General features: G+C 44.3%; 1 protein-coding gene across 2 annotated transcripts in view; it reads right to left on the bottom strand.

The window, feature by feature from the left end:
• PITPNC1 (phosphatidylinositol transfer protein cytoplasmic 1) overlaps positions 1 to 13,690 on the bottom strand; it is a 254,225-nt gene that overhangs the window by 37,148 nt on the left and 203,387 nt on the right. For both annotated transcript variants that reach the window (XM_065896907.1, XM_065896906.1), the window contains exon 6: positions 3,838 to 3,933. In XM_065896907.1, coding sequence (XP_065752979.1) covers positions 3,838 to 3,933 — 96 coding nt within the window. The remainder of the gene's footprint in view (positions 1 to 3,837; positions 3,934 to 13,690) is intronic.

Genomic DNA, 13,690 nt, shown 5'->3' with positions numbered 1-13,690 from the left:
CCTTCTGGTAGGTTCATACTGCAGTGTGGATTCTGGAAGTCCAATGATGGTGGGTTTAGGTCATAAGGTAGTCTCACGGAACATACTTTTCCTATTATTTTATTGCAGGCTCCCAAGTATGCCTTTTCCTCTGTGGTCTAACTGCCAGGGCGAGTGAGAAAAAATTCTACCTGTAATGTAGGCTGGCGATCGTTTGGGAAGCAGGGCTTGACAGAGTGTGCAGGGCTGAGCCCTCTGGGGCCCCCTTCCTCCACATCCATTAAGTAAGACTCCAGGACAGGCAGGGGTGGCTCTGAGTGTGAGAGCTGAGTCCAGACTTCCATTCATCTCCAACGACCTTTACTTTCAGGGCAGGATTTCCCAGCCTTGGCATACTGACATTTGAGGGTCGATCACTCTTGTTGTGGCGGGCTGTCCTGTTCATTATAGGATGTGGTTAGTGGCTGGTAGCACTCCCAAGTTGTGACAACCAAAAATGTCTCCAGGGACTTCCCTGGTGGTCCAGTGGTAAAGAATCCACCTTACAATGCCGGGGTCGATCCCTGGTCAGGGAACTAAGATCCTGCATGCCGTGGGACAACTAAGCCCGAGCGCCACAACTACTGAGCTCTACGCCTCAACTAGAGAGCCTGCATGCCGCAAACTACAGAGCCCACGTGCTCTGGAACCCGTGCACCACAAGTACAGAGCCCTCACGCCCTGGAGCCTGCGCGCCACAACTAGAGAGGAGCCCACACACCACAACAAAAGATCCCGCGTGCCACAACTAAGACCTGACACAGCCAAAAATAAATAAATAAATAAATAAATAAAAATCTTAAAAAAAAAATGTCTCCAGACATTGTAAGCATCCTTGTGGGGCAAGATCGCCCCCAGTTGAAAACCACTGCTCTTAGAGACAGTTTTCCATTCTCATCTCATTTGATCTCTCACCAGCATTAAGCATAACCAATCCCTCTCCTCTCTTGAAACTTGCATTCCTTGGTGCTCTCTCCTTGTTTTCCTTCTAATTCTCTGGCTAGTTCTTTGTAGATCCCTGGGGCCTCCTCATCCTCTTCCTGGTCTCCAAATACTGTTGCCCTAAACTTAATGCTCGGACCCGAAGCCCTTTCCCATTATACTCCATCCTCAGGACTTTAAATTCTTCTATTCCCCAAATACTTTCCAATTTGTCTCCAGCCCAGATCTCTCATTTAAGCTCCAGACCCACTTCTATTTGTTCTAGATGTCTCACAAAATCCATCCATCTCTCTCCAAAATCCACTCCTCTTCTCACCCGCATCTACCTGTTGCCCAAGCTGTAAACCTTAAGGTCATCCTGACCCTTCCTCTTCTCTCACCTTCACACCCAGTCCATGACTAATCCCTGTCAAGTCTCTCTTCAAAATATACCTCCAAGCCACCTGCTCCCAGCCCTCCAATTCAAGTTGCCATATGACTTCAATAATCAACAAGGTAGACAACTCCGATGACCTCAGTGGTTTCCTGACTTCCACTCTGCTCCCGGCCAGTCCCTTCTCCATCCAGAGCAATCTTTTAAAAGCACAAATCAGATCATATGATGCCCCAGCTTTAATTTCTTCGAAGGCATCCTACTGCATGTAAATAAAATCTAAGTGTCTTAACACGGCCCCACCCTCTTTTCCAACCTCCCTTTGTGCCATTCTTCCTTCTGTTTCTGCTGCTGCAGCCACACTGGCCTTCTTTTGTTTCCCCATAGGTAACACCTTGGGACTCCCATGCATGCTGTCACCTCCCCCTGGAGCACTGTCCCCCAGCTCTTTTCATCCTGCGGGTCCCAGCAGGCCATTTCTCCCTGAGCATCTTTCCTGATCCCATCCTCTTAAATTCAGTTTCCCTATCGTGGTCTCTCCCTGCAAGCTTCCTTATGGCACCTGTGACTTTTAACTCCATATGTGCTCATGTAGTTATTTCTTTGTTGTTTGGCTCCCCTGCTAGATTGGAAATGTTGTGGGGGAAGAGACCCTCAGTGTCTCTTCTGTTCATTGCCACATCCCCATCTAAATATTGTCTGTGACACTCAGTGAGTACTCAGTACGTATTTACTGGATGAATGACTATTCCCCTCTCATTTCCTTGGTCAAACTGCATCTAGAAAAGAATATTTTATGACCCAGGAAAATGAATGACTGTGAAACATGAAAAAATGCTCCTTGAATGTCTGTGTCAATGAGAAAAAGCTTTCCAGTGGTGGTTCTTGGGAGCACAATGCACAGGGAGATGAGTCAGGTACACGATGACTAGAAATGAGACTTGTTGATTTTGTCATTAATGTTCCATATCTGTCCTAAGACTTTCCTCCGAATCAGAAGGGAACTCCCTGAGTGCCAGGCAGGACCACACCAAAGCTACCTAAGAGGAAGAGCTGAAATCAGTTCAGGGTTTTCTGGCAACGCTGACTTTCTAGAAGGCTTGAGCTACCAAAGAGGCCAGGACGTCCGGGTAAGATAGCAGCCCCCCAGGCCCAAGGAGCCACAGAAGCGACGGGGCAACAGCTTCACCCAATGCACTGCATGATGCTTTGCACATCACTGAAGCCCCATAAGTATTGGTGGCCTTGAGATGAAACCACAGAAGTACCTCCTCTAAGACAAGGGGAGGCCAAGCTTCTCCCCTTGAGCAGGTCCACAGTTATACAGAGAGCATTTCATTTTGTTCTTCTGAAAATTCACAAGTGTGGTTGGCTGCAGAGTGTAATGTAAATTGATGACGTTCAAAAGCTCATCCTTGAGTCCCACCAAGAGTAATTCACACCAGCCTTTCCCCGACTTTAAAGAGACAGCAGCTGCAGAGCCCATGCCTGCAATTAAGCAGCTAAGCATTTGCTAACATTGGGTTAGACTCTGATATCCAAACGAATCCCAAAAGGTGGAAGCAAAAAAAATCTGAACCACATTGGGAGCCCAGTGTGTGTCACGGTAGAATTCATTTTTACCGGGTTTATTTATTATGTCTTAAATCAGCCTTAACCAAGCTGAGGGAAGAGTTTCAAGGTCCATGTGTTACAGCTCAAGGACGAGACTGGGGCCCCAACTCCAAACATATTGTGATTGGCTGAATGTTGCTAAACAACAAAAATAGCCCAGCATCTGTTGTCGTTGCAGGGCTGGGACGTTATTTCCAAGGGGGTCACCCAAGTTCCGTCAGCAGCCATTAATAAACTACTAACAGGATACAAATGGGGACTTGCACTAACAGTAAAATAGCAAGTTTGCACTGAGGCACACAATGGATTCTGGTAGGTGGGAGTCATACAGACACATATTCTCTTAAATTTACTCTTAGTCAAGATGAAAAAAGGAGAGGGCTGCATGAAGGCACTTCTGGTTTTGAGAGAAAGGTTCTGTGCAGAGATGAGCTGTCCAAGTTTCAATATGCACTCAGGGAGGATTGATGGAGCATTTTCTTTGTGTTAGACCCCAAAGGTACAAATAAAACACAGCTCCTGCAGAGCGGGGGAGACAGGCTGGGCCCAGGCCTGGCCAAACAGGAAGCCAGAGGTGGCTGCTGCATTTTATAGGCCAGTTATCGTCGGGTGGTTCAGCCTTGTGAGTATTTTGCTGCCCAGATTGATGGCAGAGCTGGGGAGATAGGAGACTACATTGAAATTGAGTGGCAGCCGGGGTTAACCACGGGCCCCAAGCAGTAGGGACTTCATTTTGAGACCCGCAGTAAAGAGTCCAGCAAGATGTGAAAGCAAATTGAATCAACACAAAGACAGATGGAAGTGTCCCAGGTCAGTGTGGACTTAATAAATGTTTGTTGAATGAATGATTGAATGACTCTCTTCCACATGTCACCCCATCTATTGCTCACCTCAGATTCTTTGTAGTAACGTTCTGGAATTTCATCGCAGGCAATATCGATAAAGCACACTTCTCTCTCCAGATCTTTGGCTTCACTGTCAAAAATCTGAAAGAGCACAGCAACAATATCAAAGGTTAGTGATAGTGGGTGAGATCCTCAAGGTGCCTGCAAGTTGGCCCAATGGTGCCTGAGGCGGAATAACTCCCCACAGAGCATCTTCACATGGCTCAGTGCCCCCGGGGAGAGCTCTACGCTGCCCCCGAATGTGCAAGAATCACGAAAAGTTTTTATTCATCGCTTACATTTTGTCACATCAGAGGCAGGTGTAGCATCAATCACCACTTGGTTAGGGGAAGAAGAAAAACAGGCTGTTTTTAGTAGTTCAAGAGTGAAGAAATAAATCTCTTCCAAAAGTTTCTTCCAAAAAGGAAGTCTGCTGATTTTTGGCAGTTAATCTAAACAGGGGGAGGGAAGAGGCTAAAAAGGTTCTGGGTAGATAGGAGACAAAAAGCAGTAATACAGCCTGAGATTTAGAGAAGAAAAATGTGGGGTTTTTTTTTTTCATTACAATGTTTACATATATTTAATATCAGAAATAACACACACTCATTGAAAAAAATACAGATAAACAAAAAAGAAGAAAATAAAGATTGTCCATAATCCCATTACCCACTGTCTTATTCTTGATCATTTAAGAGCATGATTTCCTTGGTACACACAGTGGTAAGAAGGTGGAGCTTGAAAAAGTACTGAGATGGCTTCCTGCCAAGCTACGCTTGATTCCACTGGCCCAGAATGTCCAACACTTGCAAAGAAATGTGTAAGACAGTGTTTCCCCGGTGGCGCAGTGGTTGAGAGTCTGCCTGCTGATGCAGGGGACACGGGTTTGTGCCCCGGTCCAGGAAGATCCCACATGCCGTGGAGCGGCTGGGCCCGTGAGCCATGGCCGCTGAGCCTGCGCGTCCGGAGCCTGTGCTCCGCAACGGGAGAGGCCACAACAGTGAGAGGCCCGCGTACCGCAAAAAAAAAAAAAAGAAATTCAGACAGCCACATATATAGATGTACACTCTAGCGGAAAGATTAAGTTCCTCTACTATTTCCCATTGCCACTTTTTCTGATCTAAAGGGATACACTTCTGAAGGACAGTAAACAGATTAAGTTTGCAAATCACTTGATCCTTGGAGAAAGTCTTAATTGTATCCCTATCTCACTGTTTAGCTAATTCCTACAAGGGAATCATCCACTAACACTAGTTAAATCTGACTCTCTAGAAGAGAATGAAATATTTTGAAAGAACAGAGTGGTTGACGCCGAAGAACATTGTCTTGACACAAATTTGGAGCCTATTAATAACACACTCTCCCACAGGAGAGTATCTGGAGGGCTCTTTACAAGTTGAAACTCCTAGTCCTTTCCAAATGCTTTCTGAATAATACCTGTGCTGATTATTATCTGCCCAGTCTGCTGTTTGCTCTGTCACCAATTTTCTTCTATAATGATTAGACACTGGACTCTTCAGATTTATTCAAGATTAACTCCCCAGTCTGACTTGAGGAGGCCACTGCATTTTCCATAAAGGCAGAGAAAGACTGGTTCCTGGATCAGCTCTGACTCCTTCCATGGCCAGTTGAAGTCAAGAGCTTGGGGACACTCTCAATGTGTTTGGGAGGGACAGGTTGATTGCTTTGAAATGGAATGGAGAGACGGAAGGAAAGTAAGTTCAAGGTTGAGTGGAGAAATAAGTTGTGAAACGAAACACTGGGTCTCAGGGTGTTTGTGTGTTTCTCTCTCTTCGCATGAATCTCTTTTAAAGTGTGTGCAAGAGAAGACATGTGCCTCATTAAGAAAACAAAACAGAAGGGAACACCCCAGAGGCAAATGAGCTGCTAGAGAGTAAATTACAAGAGAAGTTAGAGAGCTTTGACATTTATTGGTGGTAAAATTTATGGGACTGAAAGAAGGGGAAATGAACAGGGGTTAAGGGAGTTATTGACAGATTAGGTGGCTTTTCCTAATTTAATTCAAATACTTTTGGATCACCCATTATCACATTATTACATAATTGCCCTTCTGCTCCAAGTTCACCCTTAAGTCTCTGCTCTGAGATAACAGACTGGACCCTGTAAGCACTTCTCCTTGACAGCGAGTAGGACACTAAGCCATTTATTAGAGGGACCCTGCAGGAAGAAGGGTGCTTCTCTTCCTGGTTTGAATCTTATTCCTGCTGCAGAATCTGTTGGGGTGGGGGTGGGGGGGGAGGACGGGGGACATGCGGTGCTGCTCTGTCCCAGCCGCATGCCCAGAGTACACAGTTGCCTGGTGACCTCGGAGTCCTGGCCTTCAACATGGCCCTCCTGATTTAGGCACCATGTGTGCCAGGCCTCGCACTTCCAGTGGTGCCCTGACCCTATGTACCTGCCCACCAGTCTCATCTCACCTGAACCCAGAGGGCTGTTTTCTGCTGCCCAGCAACTGTGGACAAGCTCTGGTCCAGGAAACCCAGCAAACTTCTCTGCCATCCAGTGGGCTACAACCACAACTCCTGCAAGGAGGTCTGAACTCCAGCCATGGAGGTGGACCCCTTTCAAGTTTGTTCTTGCTTGCGTCTACTCCCTTAGCCTTTGACTTCTCTTTACATCTTTATGGTTACTCCAATCAAAGTTTAATAATTCCTTATATTACTTATATACTCTTCCTGTTCAAATTATTGTGTGGTTTATGCCTCCCAATTCGGCCCCAACTAATACCTCCACTGCATACAAAATGGCGCCCTTGGCTTTGGGGGCTGCAAAGATAAGAAGGGCTGAGTTCTCTTACCACCAAACCCACCACTTTGCACCAGAAAATATCTCAGATGTAATATGGCAGCCATGACACCTTCACAGATAGGCAGGAATGGTGACACAGATGAAGGCCCATGGAGGTTACACAGTTTGCCCAATGTCACAGAGCAAATCAGCCATGGAAAATCAAATCAAATCCATATCTCCTTCATGTACTCTCTCCATTATACTGCTTTACCTTTCTACTCTGAGTTTCGGGCCCCAAAGCCAATAATTTATGGCATACATTGTCACTGGATACACTGAAAAATGTAGACACACCACATAGAGAGTGGAGTGTTGGAGAGAAGCTCAATCTAAAGCCAAAATTAATTGAAGTGTCTCAGAATCTGACATTGCTAGAAGAAACATTGTAAAAAAAAGAAAGGCTGAGTTCCTGCCCTTAATGAGTTACTATCTAGTGGGAGAGACAGACTGGGAAGCTACTCCCCAAAATACAAGATGGAAGAAAATATTTGCTACAAAAGAAAGAATAGACTGTCAAGCTACGGAGAGGAGTCATTTATGTTGACTCAACAACTACAAGGTCAGGATAGTATTATTATTTCCAGTTTTCAAATGAGAAAACCAAGGCTCAGAGAAGTAAAAGAGCTGCCTGCAGTCACACAGCCCGTCGGTAGAGAAGCTCAGATTCAGGGCAAGTCTCCAGGCTTCACAACCAGACTCCTCCAGGGATAAAAGGCTGCCTCTTGGCACCCAACCGAGAAGATAAATATCAATCAAGAGTACTTCCTATTTCTTTCCAGAAAGATGAAACTGGACTCTGGTTCTCTTCCTGCTACCGAAAAGTGTATGTCCTGAGTAGCTATTATTGGGAACTCCCCAACGACTTGGAGCTTTTCTGCTAAGGCTGCAGTAGAATCTACTTAGGTAGCTTTCAGTTCCAACTCTGGACTCCTTCTTCAATATGACACTTAATTCTTGCATCCAAGTCCATGAAATACCAAACACCTTCACAGTCAACGTTTCAGGGTGAGGACCTGAAAAAAAAAGCTACAAAAAAATCAGTTTGAGGACCTCAACATCTTCTTCAGGCTTGAGATGACAAAGAGTCTTAATTTCCAATAAATAATAAATCTCCCAATGATTAAGAGCCTTTAGGAGATGCTCGTAGGTGCTCAACACATGACTGCTGAATTACCGGAAGACATCAGCTTCTACTTTCCAAAGAAGAACCTATGGCACGAATATTGCTTACTGATTGATCTCAGATTCCTTTCATGAACCCAAGTTCTATTTCTTTGCTGGTAAGCACCCTAACTTTCTATAATTCCCAATATAGGGCTCAACATACAGTGGAAACCTCATAGTATTGGCTGATGGATCCCACAATGGGAATCAGGACAGCTGAGTTTGAATTCAGTTATCACCTCTGTGTAACCTTGGGCAGGACCCAGCACCTCTTTTGGGTCTCCATATCCTTATCTGCAGAATAAAAGGCGTCATCTAGATGGATGGGTAGCAGGGAGCTGTGAAATATCCTGGAATTGTTTGAGGAGATGCTTTCTTTCCGGAGAGAGGGTTTGACCACTTTCATCTGATTATCAGGGAGATCTATGGCCCCAGTGTGGCTGAGATCAAGTGACCCACATGACCACTAGAATTCTTTCCAGTTAAAATGTCGGTGATGGTGAGTGACTTGCGGGTCATGTTAGGCTCCTACATCCTGTTCTTTGCCCCTTCACCCACATGCAGCTGACGTGGGTGGTGCACAGAGGGGCTGCAGCAGGGAAACAGGAAGTGGCAGTGGTCACGACGTAGCGTAATCAGAGGCCACAGCGGGGGTAAAACAGCCTCATCTTCATCCTTAGTTTAGAGCATGATCCAGAATTAAGCCAACACTATTACAAACAGAGGCTTAGCCAGGCCCCAAAGGAAAACAGCAAGATTAACTATTCATTGGGGCTTCCCCAGTGGCAGCCGCAGCGGCAGCGGCTGCCGGAACTCTGGTCCAACCACCAGCTCTTTAAGGTGGAATGAGATCTGCTGAGATAGTTTAGGATGAGACACATCTTAATGTTGATACATTAAGCCAAAGCTCCACCAGGATCTCACCTGACACAGGTGCTGTGTACCTTCATGCTCTTGGGAGCTTCTTGGGCGGAATTTGTCCCTTTTTGAGATGGGAGTTGGGTTTGGGAGTCAAATATGGTACTTCCCCTATATCCCTTATAATAATGTTCCCATCTGTGGTTATTTATCAGAGACATACCCACCCACGCATCATCTGTAATGGATTTCAGTGCCAATCTGGTTGACTCTTCTGAACTCCACCCCCCAACTACACAATGAACACTCAATAAACAAACTCCTTTTAATACGAACTAAGCAATATTATAATGAGAAGGCAAATCTCCTGAGTAAAAACTATCTTAAAGATTCCAAAATGAAAAGGGAGTAATTTTCCCTTTTTTGTAAAGTATTATGAACATTAAGTATCAAGCATCTTTAAAATCTCCATATACTTTGACCTGGTAAATTTAAGCTTTGAGAATTCATCTTAAGAATATTAAATAAACGAAAAGCTTTATGTACAAAGATCTTCACTGTAACATTAATGTAACAGCAAGAAAAAGCAGAGAGAGAGGGGAAAAAAAAAAAAAAGCAAACAGTCAAAATATCCCAGTATGGGAGAATGGCCAAGGAAATTATGATAAATCCATTCGATGAACTATTATGTAGCCATTAATAACTCCATTCTTAAAAAAGATTTTCCCAGGAGGGTAAACATGGGCGTGGGTGGGATGGAGAAGGGGACATGCCCCATATTTAATACAGACAGATGCTGAGTCATGTGGTTGTAACTCAGAAGGGAAAGGTACATTGATAAATATGGAATGTGTTTTAATGACGCACTAGATTTCTTCCTTGAACAGGGGTGCCTTTCTAGATTTTATTTAATCTCTCGTTTTGCTTTTAGACATTTCTGGATTTTGTGATAGCCCAGCCAGGGAGAGCACTGTGTACAGCGGCTTTTCAGAAATCCACAATCCTGGGAATCATGGCTTCTGCAACCCCTTTCTCTATAACAGTAAGTTTGTGGTTTAAGATCCAAGTTTAGATGGGAACTGTCTGTACTTTCTGCGCGATTTTTCCATAAACTCAAAACTGCTCTAAAAAATAAACTCTATTATTAAAAAAAAAATGGTGGGGGGGGAGGAAGATCCAAGCTTAGTAGCTGTGTGGATTTTATCTTCCTGCCATCTGTCCAAACTACCAAGGATGCAAGGTAGAGGTGGCTGATTAGTAGGGATTTTGAGAAAAGTCTATTAGTCGTCTCATTTTATGCTTCACATATGATTAAGGGGACAAAGAATCCCAGCTAAGCTGCTGTTCTGCTCTAACTTTTTTTCGCTGTACTTGGGACGTTTCAGGGGGAGGCAACTGACTAACAAAGAATAGGTTCAGCAAGAAGGAACACTGGAAGCAGAATTATTGTTTTAACAATGCTTTCATTTCAGCGCTCTGGATTTGCAAAGTGGACAACTGATTTGGTGCAGGGCAGGGGATACGGGTCCCTGGTTCATACATTTGGCATATGGGGCTAGAGTCGGTTCATGGTTCTATTGATTATTCTCTAACAGTACCATACCTGGTAGGAGAGCCTGAAAAACACTTATGGCTGGGAAAAAAAATAGTCCAAGTTATTGACAAAGACAACCATCATTTAATTACCCCATCTCTACTGGTATTCCCACCGAGAACATTTTCACGCCTACACAATACAATGGTGACTGTTTCACAAATATGTAAGCTATATGATCCAATCCAAGAATATGCGACTTGTCTTCTCCATCACCATTATGATAGAGATAAAAAAGGATGGTCTTCTTTGGTCTCTTGAAAAACATTTCTGCTTCTTTCCCACCCTCATCCGCAGAATGGAGTTGGGTAACTTATTTGTTCTGAAGGTGGACCTACTCAACGACAGTGCTCTGAAGAGAAGACACTAGGCTTACAGCAATCAATAAATCAGCAAATACTGATTAAGCATCTGCTATGTGGTCAACACTGTGCCTCTTAAATGTGTGAGATAAGCTCCATTTTCAAGGGGCCTTATGATTTTGTAGAAGACTCGATTCAATGCAAGATTTAATTAACGGCACCTTATAAGATATAATCTGTTACTAAAGTAATAAGTACTAGGGCTTCCCTGGTGGCGCAGTGGTTGAGAGTCCGCCTGCTGATGCAGGGGATGCGGGTTCGTGCCCCGGTCTGGGAGGATCCTGCATGCCGCGGAGCGGCTGGGCCCGTGAGCCATGGCCGCTGAGCCTGCGCGTCTGCAACAGGAGAGGCCACAACAGTGAGAGGCCCGCGTACCACACACACACACAAAAATAATAATAAAAATAAAAAATAAAATAAAGTAATAAGTACTAAAAGGTATGTATCAGACAAGAAGTACTCCAGTCCAAATTCAGCAAGGAGGAATTACATATATAATATTCTTTCTCAGATTCTTTTCTATTATAGGTTATTATAAGATAGTGAATACAGTTCCCTGTGCTATATAGTAGGTCCTTGTTGATTATTTTATATATAGTAGTATGTATATGTTAATCCCAAACTTATAATTTATCCCTCTCTCCCCTTCCCCTTTGGTAACCATAAGTTTGTTTTCTATGAGGAGAGACAAAAGTTTAGAAGTTAACTTTAGGGGCTTCCCTGGTGGTGCAGTGGTTAAGAACCCACCTGCCAATGCAGGGGACACGGGTTCAAGCCCTGGTCTGGGAAGATCTCACACGCCACGGAGCACCTAAGCCCGTGTGCCACAACTACTGAGCCTGCACTCTGGAGCCCGCAAGCTACAACTGCTGAGCCTGCGTGCCTAGAGCCCGTGCTCCGCAACAAGAGAAGCCACTGCAATGAGAAGCCCGCGCACCGCAATGAAAAGGAGCCCCCTGCTCACTGCAACTAGAGAAAGCCCGCATGCAGCAACGAAGACCCAATGCAGACAAAAAAATAAGTTAAAAAAAAATTAACTTTACACGAAAGCTAGTGCCATCTCATCATTCACAAAAAATAAAATAACTCAGCACCTTTAGTAAGGTGTTGACCCTTGTTTTTTATTTTGGACTCCCTGCCCCAGAAACAATCTTTTTTAAAATTGATTTTGGGGGGAGTATACAGTTCTATGAATTTTAACACATGTATAGATTCTTGCAACCACAACTACAATTAAGATTCAGAGCAGTTTCACCACCCCAAGAAACTAATTTATCATCACAATTTCCCCACACCCCAACCCCTGGCAACCACTCATGCGTCCTCCATTCCTACAGTTTTTGTCTTTTCAAGAACGTCTTACAAATGGAATCATATAGATTTTAACACTTTGAGACTGGCTCTTTTCACTCAGGACCATGCCTTTGAGATTTATCCTGTGGTTGTGCAAATCGAAGCTCATTCCTTTCGCTTACTAAGTAGTATTCCATTGTATGAATGTACAGCAATTTGTTTATTCCCCCATTAAAGTCTGGGGCAATTATGAAGAGAGCTGCTAAAAGCATTTGTGTGTACACAAATTTTCACTTCTTTAGGGTTCATACCCAGGAGTGGGATGGCTGGGTTATAGGGTATTATGTTGATTCTTCTTTATGAGAAGAGAAATCAATACTCCCATAGTGAATTGACTAGTGCCTCCCCCAAATTCATGCCCACCGGGAACCTCAGAATATGACCTTATTTGGAAATAGGGCCTTTGCATATATAATTAGTTAAGGATTGCTATGGACTGAATGTTTGTATCCCCTGCCCCTGGCCCCCAAATTCGTATGTTGAAAACAAATGCCCAGTGCAACAGTATTAGGAGATGGGGCCTTTGGAAGGTGATTAGGTCATGAGGGTGGAGCCCTCAAGAGTGGGATTAGTACCCTATAAAAAAGACCCCTCCCCCAAAAAAAGACCCCATAGAGCTCCCTAGACCCTTCTACCATGTGAGGACACAGGGAGAAGTTGGCAGTCTGCAACTCAGAACCCAACCATGCCAGCACCCTGAAGTCAGCCTGTCTTCACCAAGTGTCACGAACAACTTTTTCTTTAACATCAGCCAGTGTTGGAGATTTGTCCTTTTCCTTTCTCCACCCACCTTAAAGCTTGCAGAAAATTCAAAAACAGGCAGGAACCTGATGATAACAGTAGAGACAGAAGGACAGGAATAACGCAGGGCACTGCTCATCAGTGAAGTTTAAAATAAAAAGCTGCTGATAAACATACCTGGGGCTGAGAACACAGAGAGATATAAGAGGAAAGGATGCCTGGGGAAGGGGCAGGGAGGAGACCTAAGGGTCAAAGGGCATACATAACACAGTAGATATGAATTCACAGTGTGCTCCCTGTGAGGGAAAGAATACTTCTTTCAATTCCCGGATTTGTGTCTAGAAAGAGCGCTGGCAAAAACAGTGGAGGGTTGACAACCATTTCGTGCTGTGACCTGAAGTCCCATGCAGGAAAACAAAGGTGAACCCTGGTTCATTTGGGTAATCAAAGTGACATGGTGACTGAGGAGAAAAAGATTCGGACTGGCCAAACAGTGTTCTTGTAAGGTGCTCTGATCATGGTAACTAATTAAGAAAGGAACAGAAAAGTACATTAAAACAACCCAGTAGGGTCACAAATGCTATGACTCAATTCATTTACTGAAAAGGCTTTAATGGCACAAAAATGCTTCTAAGTTACGGTTCCCAGGGCAGCTGTAACAAGGCTCTTTTCATAAGCTTGGTCTGATTTCAGCACAGAACAGCCTCGATTCAAATTCTTCCTGTGGCTGCAGCCCCCTTTGGACCCATGGGCTATGTCATGAGATCAAGCCAACATGTCACATGGGTACATGTGCATACTGGCTCCTTACACCCAAGAATGTGTATAGTTTCCCTGCAGTATGATCAGTAATGCTTCCTAAAGTAAGTCTCAGAAGCCGAGCTTAAAATAGTTTCAATTTCTCCTTGTTCCTTCTGATTTCAATTCACAAGGTGGCCCCTGGGAACTAGAACTGCTGGTTTTCTTGCAAGTTGACGAA

The sequence above is a fragment of the Phocoena phocoena genome, chromosome 19 (genome assembly GCF_963924675.1).
Source record: "Phocoena phocoena chromosome 19, mPhoPho1.1, whole genome shotgun sequence".
Lineage (NCBI taxonomy): Eukaryota > Metazoa > Chordata > Mammalia > Artiodactyla > Phocoenidae > Phocoena > Phocoena phocoena.
This window is presented reverse-complemented; position numbering and strand designations above follow the sequence as displayed.